The 20000-nt window shown below is 43.0% G+C and overlaps 1 protein-coding gene across 1 annotated transcript in view; it reads left to right on the top strand.

Annotated features, from left to right (window-relative positions):
* The window catches only part of LOC310791575 (intermembrane lipid transfer protein VPS13C-like), a gene marked incomplete at both ends in the record, with an annotated part of 95994 nt that overhangs the window by 68342 nt on the left and 7652 nt on the right, over positions 1–20000 (top strand). Inside the window, 7 exons of the mRNA XM_083653242.1 lie at positions 934–1015; positions 1344–1457; positions 2446–2521; positions 3997–4160; positions 6718–6763; positions 7728–7851; positions 17661–17775. Coding sequence (XP_083509368.1) covers positions 934–1015; positions 1344–1457; positions 2446–2521; positions 3997–4160; positions 6718–6763; positions 7728–7851; positions 17661–17775 — 721 coding nt within the window. The remainder of the gene's footprint in view (positions 1–933; positions 1016–1343; positions 1458–2445; positions 2522–3996; positions 4161–6717; positions 6764–7727; positions 7852–17660; positions 17776–20000) is intronic.

Genomic DNA, 20000 nt, shown 5'->3' with positions numbered 1-20000 from the left:
ATAAAAATATGACCTCATCTTCACCGTATAAAACTATGACCTCATCTTCAAGTGAGTCTACAGACTGTATAAAACTATGACCTCATCTTCACCGTATAAAACTATGACCTCATCTTCACCGTATAAAACTATGACCTCATCTTCACCGTATAAAACTATGACCTCATCTTCACCGTATAAAACTATGACCTCATCTTCACCGTATACAACTATGAACTCATCTTCACCGTATACAACTATGAACTCATCTTCAAGTGAGTCTACAGACTGTATAAAAACATGACCTCATCTTCACCGTATAAAACTATGACCTCATCTTCACCGTATAAAACTATGACCTCATCTTCAAGTGAGTCTACAGACTGTATAAAACTATGACCTCATCTTCACCGTATAAAACTATGACCTCATCTTCAAGTGAGTCTACAGACCGTATAAAAATATGACCTCATCTTTACCGTTTAAAAATATGACCTCATATTCACCGTATAAAAATATGACCTCATCTTTACCGTATAAAAATATTACCTCATCTTCAAGTAGGTCTACAGAATGTATACAAATATGGACGTAGACACCGTGATGTCACCCATTGGTTTGTAAACTCCTGTTTTGAATCCTTGAGTTTGGCATTTTGACCGTCGCCAACGTGGCGTGCCATAAACACCTCTTAGACGTTGTAAAATCAGCCTCACGGGGCTTATTGCTTTTATAAAACGGTTGCTATACATGATTTTAAGTTGATAACATAAACATTTCAAACTGTTCCCTACCAACACAATTCCGTGAAAAGTGTATATTTATATTGAACCACGCAGTTTCATCACTTAGTACTGTGGAATGTCTTTTCTCTTCCCTTCATCTTGTACCTCGCCTGCTCCTATCTCTCCTACCTCCTTCCTCTCTCTCCTCTGTCCTCTGTCCTCCCTGCAGACTGGCCTTCTTTGAGGTGAAGTACCAGTTCTACCGCAGAGACAAGCTGATGTGGGCGGTGATCCGACATTACAGCGAACAGGTAAGTACATTTCAAAATGTTACATGATACACGCTGCTAATTGTCTTAATTGTCTCAAGCTTACAGGCAATGATATTTTGTGTACTTTTTGTAAACTTAATATAGAAAAAATCTCACCTACTTATCCGGGAACACTTTGTTAAAGCTGCTAACACTGTCAACTCTTTTAATCTTAGGGATATTATCTCTTACGACAATACTCCAGATGATGGCGCTCTTGACTTAATTTCATTATCCTATATGCAATGAAATCACTAGCTAAGATCTCACATGACGTGACGTGACGTCATGTGACCAGCTGTACTGACGTGACCTTTGACCCCTGCAGTTCCTGAAGCAGATGTATGTGCTGGTCCTGGGTCTGGACGTGCTGGGAAACCCGTTCGGACTGATCCGAGGTCTGTCAGAGGGAGTGGAGGCTTTCTTCTACGAGCCTTTCCAGGTGACACACACACACTCACACTCATACACACAAACACACATACACACACACACACACATACACACACACACACTCACACTCACACTCATACACACACTCACACTCACACACACACTCAAGTCTTTCTTTAACTTATCCGGGATCGGGTAGCCGTTCCAGCAGGGGACCCCAAACTTGGCCACATTAGCCAGCTCTGACTGGGGGATCCCCGAGGCGTTCCCACCAAGCTGGATGTGCCTGTAACACCTCCCTAGTGAGGCGACCAGGTGGCATCCTTACCAGACGCCTGAACCACCTCACCTGGCTCTTTTCTACGTGGAGAAGCAGCAGCTCTACTCCGAGTCGCTCATGAATGACTGAGCTTCTCACCTTGTCCCTAAGCGAGATGGCACCCTCCTGAGAAAACTAATTTCAGCCGCTTGTATCCATGATCTTGTTCTTTGGGTCATGATCCATCCTTCATGACCAGAGGTGAGGGCAGGAACGAAGATCGACCGGTAGATCGAGAGCTTTGCCTTCTGGCTGAGCTCTCTTTTCGTCACAACGGTGCGGTAAAACGAGCACAATACCACTCCTGCTGCTCCGATTCTCTGACCCATCTCCTGCTCCATCGTCCCCTCACTCGAGAACAAGACCCTGAGATACGTGAACTCCTTCACTTGGGGTAAAGAACTCACTCCCTACCTGGAGGAGACAATCCACCAGTTTCCTGCTGAGAACCAAGGCCTCAGATTTAGAGGTGTTGATCCTCATCCCAGCTTCTGTGACCTGATCCAGTGAAGTGCTGAAGGTCCCAGACTGATGATGTCATCAGGATCACATCGTCCACGAAAAGCAACGATGTGATCAGCCCACCGAACTCCAACTTTAACTACAGTGCTGTGTGTGTGTGTGTGTGTGTGTGTGTGTGTGTGTGTGTGTGTGTGTGTGTGTGTGTGTGTGTGTGTGTGTGTGTGTGTGTGTGTGTGTGTGTGTGTGTGTCTCTCAGGGAGCTGTTCAGGGCCCAGAGGAGTTTGCTGAAGGTTTCGTCATTGGAGTGCGGAGTCTGCTGGGTCACACTGTGGGTAAGGACATTTATACCTGTTGGTGTTTCCAGTCTGTTTCTTCCTCCTGGTCTGAAGAGCAGCCGGGGACACATCACTAAAGTATGTTTCCAGTCTGTTTCTCCCTCCTGGTCTGAAGAGCAGCCGGGGACATCACTAAAGTATGTTTCCAGTCTGTTTCTCCCTCCTGGTCTGAAGAGCAGCCAGAAACATCACTAAACTATGTTTCCAGTCTGTTCCTGTCTGTAAAGTGCAGACTCAGTCTCAGTCTGACTGTCTTGCTGTAGGAATCAAGAGCAACTGACACTTCATCTGCCTAGATTAAAAACATATATATTGCTGAATGAGTACTATGGATGAGTACTATAATACTACATTCATATTAAACCTATAGATATAAAAACAAGGCGTAGGACTTGACAAGTATTGTACTTCTTCCTGCTCCTTTTCGGGCCTGATATGCAAAAGTAAATTGCTTGAGAATTTGCTGTATATGCTGTGAACTCTAATTGACTATTCTTGCTCGCCATTTTCTTGCCTATATTTATTTTATTCTTTATCTGTCTTTTGTTTTTCACCATGTTGGAAATAAATCTAATCTAATCTAAAGTACATACAGACCTTCTGCCTGAATGTAATCTATTACTTTCACACACAGATCCCACAATATTGCCGTGGAAATATATGCTTGACCCTCCCCGAACAAATGTTATAGCCGACTATTTTCACTTGTGAAACAATGTTCAGTGTTAATAAAATCATAGGCAGCGTGAGGGCATCTGCATTATGGGACCAAATGTAGGCAAAGCACATAAACAGCTCAACTTGCACTATGAGGTAAGAAAGGCCACATCTAACCATCAAATCAAATATTAAGTTAGGATGCATAATTAAGACCAAAATTATTACAATTATCACCGGTATGGCCAAATCGCATCCACAACAAAACAACCAGATTTAAAAATGTTCTTTTCTCCACAGATACTCCCATAGATTCTGGTTTACAACACGTTTTCTCTAGGTGTGTTGTTGTTGCTGTGGCATTGTTATTGCCAGCTGGTATGCTGGTAGGCTGCAGATGTGTTCCATAACACTCAGAATAGGCTACTGTCTTATTGTGAAGTTGCCGAGCGTGACAGCAATATACATGTTTTACAGCAATATACAAGTTCATATTCTCTGACTAGTCGATGCTCCAAGCCGGCAGGCAGCACTCTTGCCTCGGCTTGGAAATGGTAGTACGCAGGGAAGCGGCCATTTGCCCAGTTCTCTGCGGATCCCACTCGCGTAGGTGCAGAACAGGCAGAATCCCACTCCGTTTGGGGGCAGAACACGCCATACAAGCACCAGGATTGACTAACGTCACCTCAAAACCAGTTTCCTTGTGTAACCGAGATAGGAACTTAACTCCCTGTGTCTGTAAGTGTTGCTGTATGCTACTGTATAAGCAAGTGTTGCCAGTGTTGTCTGTTTTAACTGAAGCATCTGTCCACCAGGTGGTGCTGCAGGTATGGTGTCCAGGATCACGGGCTCGGTGGGGAAGGGCCTGGCAGCCATCACCATGGACAAGGAGTACCAGCAGAAACGGCGGGAGGAGATGAACCGGCCGCCCAAAGACTTTGGAGAGAGTCTGGCTAAAGGAGGAAAAGGCTTTCTGAAGGTATGCTGCTGCTCAGGATGTGTTTTCACACCTGAAAGTCCAAAACCAAGGTTCACTCTGTTTGTTTTGTTACTTCGGGTCTGTCTGATTCTCAAGTGAACGAGCAATATAGGTGGCATTTCTAGGTAAGACGTTGTAATTAGGCTGTCTGAAACCAGTTTGATACATAAGTTCACTGAATTTGCAACCTTTCTAGTACCTGGTTATGGATAATTTTCGAGGAACCATACCATGCACACTTTGGTGGGTTAGGGTATCCCATGATACCTTGCAACCCTTACAACCGACGAAGAAGAACGAAGCGAGCCCCTAATGGCGACGCCCACAAAGCCGACCGCATCAGAAAAAAGTGAAACAATGTTGGCTAAATAACAAACATATTTCACTTTCTTTTCGTTTTTATTCTAGGATAGTCAATAACGTCAGCCTTTACTTAAATTTAGTGCAGTCAGATGTTTGTACAGTGTCAGGAAAGTCACTTTTGAACAATAGTAGGAAGCATCTTACCTGACGGTGTTCTGGACAGCAACCGCTAGTTAGGTTGCTAATATAACTAACGTTAGAGAACTCGCTCCGCCCGCCCCAAAGCAGGACTACACAGCCAGGATGATAGCACCATTGCAAACCTTCAAGTGTAAGTGGAGTTCGTTTTAACTGTGCTTTATTAAATGATAAGCTGTCATTACTTCCCATTTGTAGCGTTTGTAACATTTTCGTTCGCTGGGTTTTACGCTTTTAATTTGAAGGTGGAAAGGGGAAATGGTGTATTCGTAGATTGAATTGACACTGGTCTGTCAATTCTATCAGTTCATATGTACCATTTCCCTTTTTCGCCTTCAAATTAAAAGTGTTCACGGTAGCCTGTGAAGCCTCGACCTTTCTGGATTATAAAAGTAGTATAACGTTAGAGAAAACAGCCCCCAGCCATGCAGTTGTATACAAATTTATTGCCAAATGCTTTGGGATTCAACTTGATCAATCTTGGTCAGAAAAAATCTTGTATATTCAATGGAAACAGCACCAGTGTGACCTGTCGCGTGCAATGCTACCTTCAAGCACGAGGACGTCTGAAACTAGTTATTTTTCATCCACCTATATTAAAATGAGTTACCTAATTAATCAAGTATCTAGTTAGGTAGCTAGGTGATAGGAGCTCACTTGAGTTACAGACAGGCCCATTGTGTTTATGTAACCTGCGTTGTGTTGACATGTTAAGGCACACATGGGCAAAATACGGCCCGCGGCCCTCGAGTGCCACCTGTTGTGTGGCCCGCGATCGAATTGCAAAAAAAATAAATTACAGTGCACCTGAACGCAACATGCAAGATACCAAGTGTCCAAATGTTCATGTCATTCTGGCCAATACTCCACTTCTGTTATAGCATTTCAGTCTGGAATATGGAATATCTTTCAATAATCTTTATGACTAAAAGGCTACATTGAAGTAGAAATGTAAATAATTAACTCATTGGTTTGGGATTTCTTTAGTTTCAAGAGTGCATTTTTGTTCGTGTGACCCTCAACACAGGCTTTGAGAATCCCGGGCCACTTACTGATACTTATACTTAAATTAACCCACTCATATTCTGGTTTATTTCAAGAAAAACATTTCGGCTAGTGGAAATTATAGTTGGCTGGTAACTTTAAAATCTAGCAGCCATATTGGCAGGTGGTCAAAGAAGTTAATTTCAAGCCCTCAGAGCAGGTGGTGACATAGGAGTGAGTGAGAAAAGGATCAAATATTGGTGGTTAAGACTGAATAATGACATCACAACTGTTAATTTAAAATGGGTTATTCCTCTAAACCTGGCTTCAAATGCACCAAATTTTTCGTGCTGGCGCTGTTCGGCCCTCAGCAAAACCTGGTAGCGAGGACATTTTTTGTGGCCCTCTCTATCATCAAAGCTGCCCATCCATGGGTTACGGCATGACAATATTTGTTCGGCCCCCGGCAACAATCTGGGTTTCTCATGTGGCCCCCCATGAAAAATAGTTGCTCATATGTGTTATATATGAGCCCTTATCATTTTAGTGAGCCCCTGTGTTAAGGGCTTGCACAGGGGCGGAGCGGGATTCGATCCGCCAACCTCCCGCGTCCAAAGCAGCTGACTGAAGCTCAGTGAAATGTACTTTGTGTGACTGTGGATAAAGTTTTAGTGAGCTTCAGTCAGCTCGTACATACAGCAGCGTGACCCCATTGACCTTGCATTGGTTTTTGGCAGTTTGAAAAAGTAGAGATGAAATGGACAGAGTTCTCTCAGGAGATCTCCAACCAATCATAATTAGATATGGGCATGCAGCATGGACATAAACATTGAGGGGTTGTTGTGTCCATGGTGTTTGCACCTGGTTTTATAATAGCTGTGAAAGTGTTTTAGACTCATTTGGGTGGGTAATTAATGTGATCAGCTGTGATATCCTATAAAAAAGAGATATTTGAGAGTGGATTGCCAGAGGCTTTAACCATTAAGTCTGATGCATTGGTTCACTTCACACAGAGATAATTGGCTGTGTTTGCTGATTGGTCTCAAACTCACCTCCTCTCGTCTCCCCGCAGGGCATGGTGGGCGGAGTCACAGGCATCATCACCAAACCGGTGGAGGGTAAGTTTCCTCACGACACACTGAGCTGGAGGGTCTGCTCAACTGACCTGCTGATGGGTGAGCGCGAAGCGTGCTAGATATGAGCACACGACCTAGAAATGACCATGCGAAGCGCGCAATATTTCTAGTAGACTCTATAGTTTACTCTATAGAGTTGACTGGGTGAGTGCAGCGTGTTTGTGAAGGTGATGAGTTGACTGATTGAGTGCAGGGTGTTTGTGATGGTGATGAGTTGACTGAGTGAGTGCAGGGTGTTTGTGATGGTGATGAGTTGACTAGGTGAGTGCAGGGTGTTTGTGATGGTGATGAGTTGACTGATTGAGTGCAGGGTGTTTGTGATGGTGATGAGTTGACTGAGTGAGTGCAGGGTGTTTGTGATGGTGATGAGTTGACTGGGTGAGTGCAGGGTGTTTGTGATGGTGATGAGTTGACTGGGTGAGTGCAGGGTGTTTGTGATGGTGATGAGTTGACTGATTGAGTGCAGGGTGTTTGTGATGGTGATGAGTTGACTGGGTGAGTGCAGGGTGTTTGTGATGGTGATGAGTTGACTGAGTGAGTGCAGGGTGTTTGTGATGGTGATGAGTTGACTGGGTGAGTGCAGGGTGTTTGTGATGGTGATGAGTTGACTGGGTGAGTGCAGGGTGTTTGTGATGGTGATGAGTTGACTGAGTGAGTGCAGGGTGTTTGTGATGGTGATGAGTTGACTGGGTGAGTGCAGGGTGTTTGTGATGGTGATGAGTTGACTGGGTGAGTGCAGGGTGTTTGTGATGGTGATGAGTTGACTAGGTGAGTGCAGGGTGTTTGTGATGGTGATGAGTTGACTGGGTGAGTGCAGGGTGTTTGTGATGGTGATGAGTTGACTGAGTGAGTGCAGGGTGTTTGTGAAGGTGATGAGTTGACTGAGTGAGTGCAGGGTGTTTGTGATGGTGATGAGTTGACTGATTGAGTTGCTGTGTGGCTGCAGGGGCGAAGAAGGAAGGAGCGGCCGGCTTCTTTAAGGGCATCGGGAAGGGTCTGGTGGGGGTGGTGGCCCGGCCCACTGGCGGCATCGTGGACATGGCCAGCTCCACCTTCCAGGGCATCCAGAGGTACGAAACAAGCGCTCCTTAAGACTTCCTTTACTTCAGTTAATGTGTCATTTTAATTTCTGTGTTTTGGTGGTAATACCGTATTTCCTCTAATATTGGCCCCTGACCTTTTATTTACCTCAACTTCAACTACTGTTTTTTTAGAAGCAGGCTTATATTAGAGACAGACATCGGGAGAGACCATAGAACATTCCACTCGGACCAAAACTTAAAAAAACTACATTGAAAAAATATTTTCTTTAAATCTGCAATTCTTTTACGTTTTGGTCTGAGTGAAATGTTATGTGGTCTCTCATGTTCCTAAATATATCTGTACCGTTTGGTTTGAACAAGTAAAAAAAAAATTATAAGCATTTTACGAAATGTCTAAGGGAAAATAAATGGCGGATGAAAATCTCTGGTACAGTGCTGAAGCAGGAAGTAGGCGGTCACTTTGCCTCTATATCATTGTGTCCTGCGCTCACGTACACAAGCATATGCACGAGTGTTGCAGCAGGGGGTACGGTAGACCGTACACAGTTTTTATCATATGTTGGCTTGATAAATGAGGGCTCAGGAGTTTACTGTTGTTTTTTTCCTTTGTTTTTTACCCGGCCTGTTTGGGGCCGGCCAGTATCAGTGACCAGGCTTTTAATCGACTATTAGAGGAAATATGGTATTTAAATATTTTTGCAAAGTGTTTTGTGTGAATTTCTTTAAATCCATCTTCTTTAACATAGCAATGCGGTGCTCATTCTGTTTGTTGTATTTTGTGTTGAACATGTCATGTAGTGTAACGTGCTAACCATGTTGTCTCCTCTGTTCTTATTCTTGTGCGCTGTCTAATTTTGACATTCTGCTTGTGTTTTTTTGTCTCATAAGTTAATGCCTGGGACTTTTTCTGTTTGTTTGTTGTTGTTTTTGTTGTTGTTGTGTGAGTATTTGAAGGAATGTCCACTCATTCATAGCTACTGCTATTAAAGCAGCGCTCCTTAATCACTAATCACACAGAGGTAACACTGCTGTGCCAGCAGGAAAATGCACAGCTCCTCAGTTCAGTATCAAAATAAAAGCCCTAAAGATTGAGGAGATCAGCTTTAAAATGCATTTCATATTGAGGTTAAACTAGGGCTGCACCATAAGCAAAAACAGAAAACGTATTGCTCTTATATTGACAGGTATTGTGATTGGATATGAATCAAGATTTTAGCGGGAATGCTATTTTTTTGCATTTTCACTGAAATATATAAATGATGATGGGATTTTTACTGAGGTCTGTACCCAACAAGCATGTTCCCTTGCCTCTGGAGAATATGATTTGTAGGCCAGGGTATCAGTGGCGTGTCCAGGCCATTTTCACTGGGGTGGCCCAGGTGGGGTACAGACTCAAGCACGGGTGGCACTGAGTGCGGCATTTAGGAAGGATGTAGAAAGGTTTTCCCTTGCCAAAATTTAGCCTAAATCTGGGGCGAGATTTACCACCCTTGCCAACAAGCTAGAATGACATGCTTGGTAGTAATGGACGCCTTAGGTCTTCTAGTTTAATATGATGCCAGTATATTTACTGTAGCTTTAACATTGGGCCTGCCACAGCCTCTAGCCTCAGGAGTTTGGGGTGGCACCTGGGGTGGCCAATTAGATTTCAGGGGTGGCCAGTGCCACTCCCTAGAAACGCTCCTCCAGGGTATCTCTGTAGCACCACAATGCTTCATTTAATGGTATGTTGTGACACATTTTACCTTTATCAAACGGCAACTACTCCTGCGATTTGGATATCGATTTGATTAATTGTGCAGCCCTCGTTTACCTGTATGTCAGATTGAGGAGAGCAGCTTTAAACTGTATGTCAGACTGCAGTTTTGCTAGGAAGCGTGCTGGCATGAGGTGTTTTTCCCCCGCAGGTCGCAGACAAGACAGGTAAGTGTCTGCATTGTGTAGAACCTGAAGGACTTCCATCCATCGTGTGTTTCCATACTGAACCACTACTGTGCTCAGTGAGCGGCCAGAGAGAAGTGACTGGATTAACACTCCACCTTCACCCACACCTCTCCATCACTCTAACGCTGCCAGTAACCCCGCCCTCACACACACCTCTCCATCACTCTAACGCTGCCAGTAACCCCGCCCTCACACACACCTGTCCATCACTCTAACGCTGCCAGTAACCCCGCCCCCCTGAGTAACCCCGCCCCCCTTGCCATGCTGCAGCATTGTGAGTTGAACAGACCCGACCTGAGGAAAGAGCAGACAGTACCGCTCCTTCACTACAGACACAGCGTGCGTTCAGACGCCTTCTGCACATTAGCATGTTTGAGTTCGCTCCTTCTCATCGTTTTCAGCATGTTGACAGGATCAGCGCTCTCCTCTGCCAAAGTGATGCATCTGACATTTTTACAAGCTCTCTGTGTTTGAAACGGAAACGGAATTGTATCGAATTTCGGACACTTGCGTAATTTCCAGTCTTTAGCAACATTGTTATACAGAGTTCCCAACTGAAAGATAATTTACATAAGTTCTTACACATTTATTAATAATAATAACAATAACAATAGTAATAATAAGAATTGATTGGATTTATATAGCGCCTTTCTAGACACTCAAAATGCTTCACATATCAGGGGAGAGATGGGATGGAACTCAACTCATCCACCACCAATGTGTAACACCCACCCTGCCTATGTCTCAAATTTCATAAGTATCTATAGCCTACACATTTAAGAATATCAAGCACTAACTTATGAACTTAGTCACGGACAACATCCCACATTGGGCGACAGTGGAGAGAGTCGGTATTGGCTGGTAGATTTATGGAAAAATAAGAGCTTTGAGTATATAGCCTGCACTTCTTAAAAGTATCTGTAACATTGTAAAGGTAGAGGAAGGGTTTATTAATATTACGTATATGAATACACGACACAGTGGGAAGTAAGTGTCCGGAATTGGATACGAATTTTTAATCTCATAATAAATGTGCTATCATCCAATTGTAGAGACTGGAAGAAAATCAAGGTCAAAGTGATATTAAACTTTACAATAGATAGATTGAGGATTGTTCATTTCTGACACACTTAAGTGAAAACTGTACACTGTAAAATATATTTGGTATATGATTGTGTTTTGTTTTGGTCATATGCTATCTGGAATTGGATGCTGTGCATCGTCCAATAAACAATAAGCATGAGTAACGGCAAAACAAACATGGAAGATGAGCTTGTGCTACCATTTCAATGATCATCACGACATGAATGTAAAAAAAATACAAGGCAATGGGGGCTAGCTGTGTGTTTATGATTTCAGCGATAAGGTAGTTTTTAAGAACTTGTAAACACTGAACAGTGTCTGCAAGCTAGGCTAATGCTAGCTAAATGCTAGCAAAGTTAAACCTCAAACGCATCTCAGTTGTTTGCAGTGCGCTTTGCTTTGTAAACATGTGCAAAAGGTGTCATCTGAACGCACCCACACCCGTATATACTTCCTAAACATTTCAAATGTATGAATCATGTAGAAAAGCTTAGTCTTAAAGTCACATAGAACACCAAACATTCATCCAAGCCCTGCCTCCTCTCCTCGTCTGTTCTCTCCTCAGAGATTGGCTGACTGACTGAATGAGCGCATGGCACGGCCATGCAGAGTTTGGAGTGCTTCTTCTACCATAACTGTTGACCAATCAGAACATATCTAAATAGTAACACACTTTTTGTCCACCAGTCATAGTGCCAAGTTAATTCCAAAGTTCACTTCAACTTCAACTCATTCAATACAGTTAACACGTTCACTGCCAATGGCGAGTTGACTCGTCAAACAAATTCCAACGGTTCACTGCCAATGACGAGTTGAGACGTCAAAAAAAAAAAAAAAAAAAAATTGACGGTGCTAGTGGATCAATGCCCCCCACGTCTCCTATAAAAATATTGGAGCGACCGAACGTGTACAACCCATTCCACCGACCCACTAAGTGGCGACAGTGCTCTCCATTCTAGAGGAAGGCAAGCAAAAAGCAGTGTCAGGAAGCCATTCTCATGAAAATGGATTGGCGAAAACGCTTTCGCGCTTGGGAGCTGGCGGTGGGGTTTCGCAAATTTGCATAATAGATTACGGGTGGAACACACTTTGAAACACGCAGCATAAATAAGACCAGAATCGTAAAAGCTTCATCAAAGCTCTCAGAACCACAAGAAACGAGCGAGCCCATCCATCCAGACTTGCCCAGCGGCCGCCAGGCAGACAGGCAGACAGGCACAGCAGCAGCAAAGCAGTGAGCTGGTGACGCGAGGTTACAGCAGCAGCAGCAACGAGCTTGTGACACGCTCGCTGCAGCCAAGAAGAACACACACAGAGGGAGGAGTTTGAAGGAAAGGGGTGTTTCCTGCTGTTATGGAGGAAATTACTGTTCAAAACTATTGTTTAGATGTCTGACGTCTTACTGATGCCAAAAATGAATGGTTAAAGTGACTGTTCTATCGAATTTCACAAAAAGCCGTTTATCTCAGAATAAATTTACAGACGCTGAAACCATGCTGTATTCAACTGCTAATGCTTACATAACTACTAACTCTACAAACTAACTCTTTTAGACAGAGAAAGCACACATTCTATTAGTTCTTTTGAGATATTGTGTGTTCACAAAATCCTAACAGAAACGAATCCTCGGCTCTTGAAAGATGAGCCAGAATCCTCAAAAAAACCCTCTGGCAGAAGCTAACTACAGTTTTGAAAAATGGCTGGCAGTGAATGTGTTAAAGTGCAGAGCTGAAGCTGAAGTTTTTTCTCTATAAAATACATTTAAAACCAATGTAACCTCTAACAATGATTTTGCAAAGTACCGAAGGCATGTTGAAGATGAAAAATGGCAGCTTGTGTAGAATGTGAAAAGCAATAAAGAATAGTGTCATCTGCATAGAGGTTGACATCTCAGGCTCTCGAAGACGTTGCAACAGCATCAATCAATCAATCAATCAATCAGTTTAATACATGTCCCAGAAGGGCACTTTGGTTCACATTAGGCAGTAGTGGATTTATAGGAAGACATTTAGGTGTGAGGAGGTTTAGGTTAATTTCCTTAAAACATTACTCTTGCCTATTGCAGCTTTGAAGTTAGATTTTAGGCAACATTATATAGTTGATTAATGCAGGTGTCAGTTTGATTAAAAACCCAATCAGTACCTTCAGCTGTTTGTGGAGCTAAATCAGACAGTAGGTCTGGATCATGTCTCTTAACCCTGAAAGACCAAGACCGCCGCCCACGGCTAAAATAGATATTGTTCTAAAATCTTCTGACCTGCTAATCATGCTTTAAAAAGTCAGGTAAAGTTCAGCAGGTAAAGTTAATCAGCTTTTCAGTGGTATCACATATGTCAACTTTTCATGCACCCACACACTCACCTCACATCACCCCAAAAGACACCCCTTCCCCCCCCATCCCCCTCATCCCCCCCCATCCCCCCGCCTCCACAGTACTGGAGACCCATCCGTCATGTAACCTGCATCCTTTACTGTGACCACTCGCTGGATTCTGGATAACCTGATGAACTTACTGTTCCATGCTTTCACTGTAGAGGTAACATAAGGTGAGATGTTCCAGCAAACATTTGACTGCAACTCGCCCGTTTGGCCTTTACATAGTTTGCTTTGTTTGAGTTTGGTCCCTCTGAGTTGGAGAATGCGGCTGCTTGTGGCACCTCGCTCAGCGCTCCCTGGTGGCTGCTTGTGGCACCTCGCTCAGCGCTCCCTGGTGGCTGCTTGTGGCACCTCGCTCAGCGCTGCCTGGTGGCTGCTTGTGGCACCTCGCTCAGCGCTGCCTGGTGGCTGCTTGTGGCACCTCGCTCAGCGCTGCCTGGTGGCTGCTTGTGGCACCTCGCTCAGCGCTGCCTGGTGGCTGCTTGTGGCACCTCGCTCAGCGCTGCCTGGTGGCTGCTTGTGGCACCTCGCTCAGCGCTGCCTGGTGGCTGCTTGTGGCACCTCGCTCAGCGCTGCCTGCACGCTCTGACAAAGCATCTTCCTTTGCAAAGAGATGTTCTGCATCGGTTGCTTCATGTTCTCTCTGAATGTCAATCCAGGCCTACATTTTGCATCATCTGTTAGACCTGCTTGTCTAAAGTCCTCATGAGCTTGAGATTATTATAGGTAATAACTAACGCATAATTAACGCATTTTGGTCCTTAGTGTTATTGTGAGTTTCCATTATTATAGGTAATAACTAACGCATAATTAACGCATTTTGGTCCTTAGTGTTATTGTGAGTTTCCATGGTAACTTACTGTAGATGTTTGTAACCTGTTACAAAATCCATTGTATATTAAAAAAAAAAGAAAATAACCGCCTCGTAGTTTATGCCTCTATCAACAAGTCAAGTTGCAGTTAACATGACTGTCCAGATGACTAAAATATACTGTATATGTCACAGTGAAGTTGAGCTTAAAAAGTCATCATTTCATCCTATTTAGACATTTGGGTGAAATTTGGTCATAATTAGCTGAGTTATGACCAAAAAGGGTCTTTTGTGAGGTCACAGTGACCTTGACCTTTGACCACTAAATTGTAACCAGTTCATCCTTGAGTCCAAGTGGATATTTGTGCCAAATGTGCAAAATTCCCTCAAGGTGTTCCTGAGATATCACGTTCACGAGAATGGATGGATCCTGAAAGCAGCGTCACGCAGCAGCAGTGACGTGTGAAGGCAGAAAACAAACTGTTTTTGTCAAGCTGACTTGCTAAATTCTCCAGTCACTTTCCTTATTTAAAGGACTTTGCTCATTTCCAACCAGATTCGTATCATTACAGTGTGGCTAGTATTATGCAGATAAACAATGTTTACCTTCTCTGCATGTTTCCTGCACCGAGAAGATCTCCGTTCATCTGCCTGCAGAAACTCCGCCCCTGCCTAGATAGATAGATAGATATTTTTATTTCTGTGTCATGCACCATATTCAAGGTGCCCAGCCCGTCTGGGCTTACAAGACACAAATCATTCAAGTTCAACAATACAAACAAATCAACAAACAAGCTACAAAACGCTCAAACATAAACAAGACAGAGTTATATATTCAGATGAACAGCTTCTCCATTCTGAGTTTCCAAGCCCTCCCAATAAACCTGGCCAAACTGAAGACTTCATCTCTGAACAACCATTCCAACTTCGCATCATCTCCTGACCAAAATAGTTCCGGTTTCTTATTTTGCATTAACTGAAATAGAGATAATCTTGGTTCCTCATATAGCGTACAATGAAACAAAAAATGAAATTCATCTTCCACAACACCTAATTCACATACAGTACAAAGTCTCTCCTCCTCAGCAATAGAATTGAACCTGTCAACCTCAATAGCCAAAGGGAGGGTACCCGTTCTCAACTGGGCACATAAAGATCTTCTGGATCTATCCAGGGGTAAAGTAACATAGGGTTCTGGAGTGAACATATTTTTAATTTGAACATATGTTCTAAGTTTTGGTTTGAGCCAGATGTCATTGGCCCATTTTTCTTTATAATCAAGAAATAGCCTATGTTTAATATAGCGAACACTACAGCGTAAACTGTTTCTGAAAATAAATTGCTGATCAGCTTCCCTGAACACATCATTAATATCATTACACCATGGATACTTATGTGCTTTATCACAGTTAAACACTTGTTTTGCAACTCTACTCTCTGGCATATTAGATAGACGGTTCCACAATCTCAACATTTCACCTTTTTGTTTGATCAAACAAGGCTCCCAACCCATATCCCCTTGAAAAGCCAACACAGGTGTAAATTTATGTACCCCCAGAAAACATCGGATTGCACGATTTTGGATGGCATTCACCTTAGAAAATTCCTTTCTTCCCCAAACTCCAGCTGCATAAAACAAAACTGGTGACACACATGCATCATAAAGCTTTGAAAATGTAGCATAACCAAGATTTTTACAAGTTTTCACTTTACTTATTACTGAACCCAGGGCTCTACCAGCAGTGTGGGCCAACACACTGACGCCCTCTTCAAACGTAGAAAATTCATCAAAAGTAAAACCCAGATATTTATATGAACTGGTATATGCCAATGACATAGCTCCAACATGAAAATCAAAAATGCTTCTCCTTGTACCTGATTTCCGGAAATGTACAATTTGAGTTTTTTCTCTATTAACTAATAAGCTCCATTTCCTACTCCAAAGATTAACAACATTTAACATAATCTGCAGCTCTTTCTCATTCCCTGCTAGGAGAATTATATAATCTGCGTACAACAAAACATTCAAATTCATATCACCGATTTGCAGACCAAGATTTTTCATTTTAATTTGTTGGGCTAAATCATTAATAAACAAAGCAAAGAGGGTAGGGGAAAGAACGTCACCCTGTTTGACCCCAAGTGGGGTAGAAAACCACCCTGTTTTCATATCGTTCACCTGCACACAGGCAACCGGGGATTTATACAAAGCTTTAATTGCTTTATAGAATTTCCCATCCACACCAGCTGAAATAAGTTTAAACTCCATTAAATCCCTGTCGACACAATCAAACGCTTTCTGAAAATCAATAAAACAAACAAAAGTGGATTTCCCCTCCGAAATCCTAGCTCTAATGACTGTATTCACAGAGTAAATATGATCTAAACAGGACCTGTGTTTTCTGAATCCGTTCTGCTCCTCCACAAGTATATTTTCAGTCTCTAAAAACTGAGACAGCCTGGTGTTTAAGATGTTAGAGTACAACTTATAAACAGTACTTAAAAGGCTAATGCCCCTGTAGTTAAGTGGGACTCTGGGGTCATTTTTGGATGATTTAGGGATTGGTTTAATGATTGATTTATACCAGTCCGATGGAACAATACCACTGTCAAAACATGCTTGGAAGAGACAAGTCAAAAACGGCAACAACTTGGGAGCTTTTAAAACTTCATTAGAAAGACCCTCAATACCAGTTGCTTTACGAAATTTAGCTTTTTTCACAGCCTCTCGAACTTCCTCTAAGTCTAAGGTAACCTCAGAATTCAAAAAAGGGTTTGGAACATAATTTGCCTGCTCAGACTTCTCTTCCAATGTATTTTTTATTTCACATGTTTGTTTAAAAAACATTTCATCAAATACATCTGGGATATTGTTCCTTGAAAATAAATCTGCAAAATCATGTTCCCATGTATTCAGCACGAGGGCAGTTTTATGCTCAAGTTCTCCATTTTCTAAAACAATTTCCATGGGGATTTTAGAATCTTTCCTAGGGCCCAATTTATTTATCTCCCTCCAGAAGATTTGAGGGTTATTAGTTTGTAAATGCTCCAAATTAAGTGCATAACCTCGATCAAATCTCCTTTTAAAAAACCGCAATTTTTTTATCAAAAAGCACCTGGCATTGCTTAAATTCTTTTTTTTTTTTTTTTTTTTTTTAGAGCTTAATCTCTGCCAGTTGGTATGGCTCATTAACACTCGTTAAGGCTCTCCATGTGATTCTCCAGTGGATGAACGCATACAGAAAAAAGACTACGGTAATAACAAATCTGCAGTTCAAACAACAGCCCTCGAGCAGAACATCTGTTCACGTCCGTGCCTGAGAATGAAGATGGAGGGAAGTTACACATTGTTCATCTACGTAAACCCACATTGTAACGATACAAAGCTGGTTGAAAATTGGCAAATCCTCCTTTAAGTTGCCAGCCAGATCTTTAAAGCAGAGTAGAAAACACTGCCTGGCTCCACCATCAAACTGAGGGCAGAGCCACTGTCATTAGGCTGACGTGTGTGTGTGTGTGTGTGTGTGTGTGCGTGTGTGCGTGTGCGTGCATGCGTGTGTGTGTGTGTGCGTGTGTGTGTGTGCGTGTATGTGTGTGTGTGCGTGTGTGTGTGTGTGGTCAGGGCGGCGGAGTCGACAGAGGAAGTGACCAAGCTGCGGCCGGTCAGGCTGATCAGGGAGGACGGCGTCATCAGACCGTACGACCAGACCGAGTCGCAGGGCTTCGACCTGTTCCAGGTGAGTTAACTGTAACCCTTAAGGGGGCATGTCTGTAAAGGCGAGACTTGTGGGTACCCATAGAACCCATTTTCATTCAGATATCTTGAGGTCAGAGGTCAAGGGACCCCTTTGAAAATGGCCATGCTGGTTTTTCCTTGCGAAACTTAGCCTAACTTTAGAGCATTATTTAGCCCCTTCCTGACAACATGTCATGACCATTGGATGCCCTGACAGGTCTTCTAGTTTCAGATGATAGCAGTATCTTCACTCTGGCTTTAAACCTGAGCTCTCTACAGCCTCTGAAACACACGAGGAGAAGATGATTTATTCAAGGGTTGTAGTGCTGCACACCATGTGTGGCACAAACTCTGTGATGTTACATCTGTGATTCCACAATGCAACTGATTAAACAACAAGTTCACTTTTATGCACAAAACATTTCTAAACGAGTGTGAAACCACACAGTACAGCTCGAGTCTGTTTTAATGGTGCTTTTCCACCACTGGCTCGACTCAACTCTACTCTACTTTGTTTTTACGTACAGGTACATACATTTATTACCTGGTAGTTTTTTTGGGGTAACAACTCCGTCGAGGTTCTAAGCGAGCTGAGGTGAGACCAAAAGGTGAGGTGAAAACACTGCAGACTGCTGATTGGAGAGAATTGTCATCATTGCGCGACACGAGATATCCTGCACAAAAACCTGCCATATTTAAATAGCCAGGCTACTGTAGCGGCTGCAATTCCTTTCCACTGACTACTTTTTTCTACCATAATCATACGACTTTTACTTAATAGCAAACCGCAAAACTACGCCGTGGTCAATTTGTCTGTTTCCTACTGTTAGCACTGTGCGTCTGTCTGTTTCCTGCTGTTATCTCTGTGCGTCTGTCTGTTTCCTACTGTCAGCACTGTGTGTCTGTCTGTTTCCTGTCTGTCAGTGCTGTGTGTCTGTCTGTTTCCTGTCTGTCAGTGCTGTGCGTCTGTCTGTTTCCTGCTGTCAGCACTGTGTGTCTGTCTGTTTCCTGTCTGTCAGTGCTGTGTGTCTGTCTGTTTCCTGTCTGTCAGTGCTGTGCGTCTGTCTGTTTCCTGTCTGTCAGCTGTGTGTCTGTCTGTTTCCTGTCTGTCAGTGCTGTGCGTCTGTCTGTTTCCTGCTGTCAGCTGTGTGTCTGTCTGTTTCCTGTGTGTCAGCTGTGCGTCTGTCTGTTTCCTGTCTGTCAGTGCTGTGTGTCTGTCTGTTTCCTGTCTGTCAGTGCTGTGTGTCTGTCTGTTTCCTGTCTGTCAGTGCTGTGGGTCTGTCTGTTTCCTGTCTGTCAGTGCTGTGTGTCTGTCAGTTTCCTGTCTGTCAGTGCTGTGTGTCTGTCTGTTTCCTGTCTGTCAGTGCTGTGTGTCTGTCTGTTTCCTGTCTGTCAGTGCTGTGTGTCTGTCTGTTTCCTGTCTGTCAGTGCTGTGTGTCTGTCTGTTTCCTGTCTGTCAGTGCTGTGTGTCTGTCTGTTTCCTGTCTGTCAGTGCTGTGTGTCTGTCTGTTTCCTGTCTGTCAGCTGTGTGTCTGTCTGTTTCCTGTCTGTCAGTGCTGTGTGTCTGTCTGTTTCCTGTCTGTCAGCTGTGTGTCTGTCTGTTTCCTGTCTGTCAGTGCTGTGGGTCTGTCTGTTTCCTGTCTGTCAGCTGTGTGTCTGTCTGTTTCCTGTCTGTCAGTGCTGTGTGTCTGTCTGTTTCCTGTCTGTCAGCTGTGTGTCTGTCTGTTTCCTGTCTGTCAGTGCTGTGGGTCTGTCTGTTTCCTGTCTGTCAGTGCTGTGTGTCTGTCAGTTTGCAGCCTATAATCTCTTTCTTCTCTGTTTCTCTTCCATGCAGCATGATGAGGAATAGAAGGCTTCAGTTCTAAACTGTATTTCAAATCTTTTAATGCTGTTTCTGTCCACTCTGTCTCAAAATGCTACCTGGATTGATTTAATCTGTATAAACGTGTGTGGCAGAGTTTTGCTTTTGTAAACTAATAAATGTATCTATGAATTATTGTGTAATGCAGGTTTCTTTGCATGCCAAAGTAAATATCTTGTCATTCGATACCTCAAAGCATTTTTTTTTAAACAGCGGATAGATTTTTTTCTGTAACTTTTTTTAATTAAACATTTATTTATTTATTTATTTATTTTATTTTTTATTTTTATTTTTTTACAATTATTTCTGAAGCACTCTAGGATGCTATGTTTAAAACCATTTATAATTTAGATTGTATCCAAAAC

Source organism: Poromitra crassiceps, assembly GCF_964638095.1.
Source record: "Poromitra crassiceps genome assembly, chromosome: 16".
In the NCBI taxonomy this organism is placed as follows: Eukaryota; Metazoa; Chordata; class Actinopteri; order Beryciformes; family Melamphaidae; genus Poromitra; species Poromitra crassiceps.
This window is presented reverse-complemented; position numbering and strand designations above follow the sequence as displayed.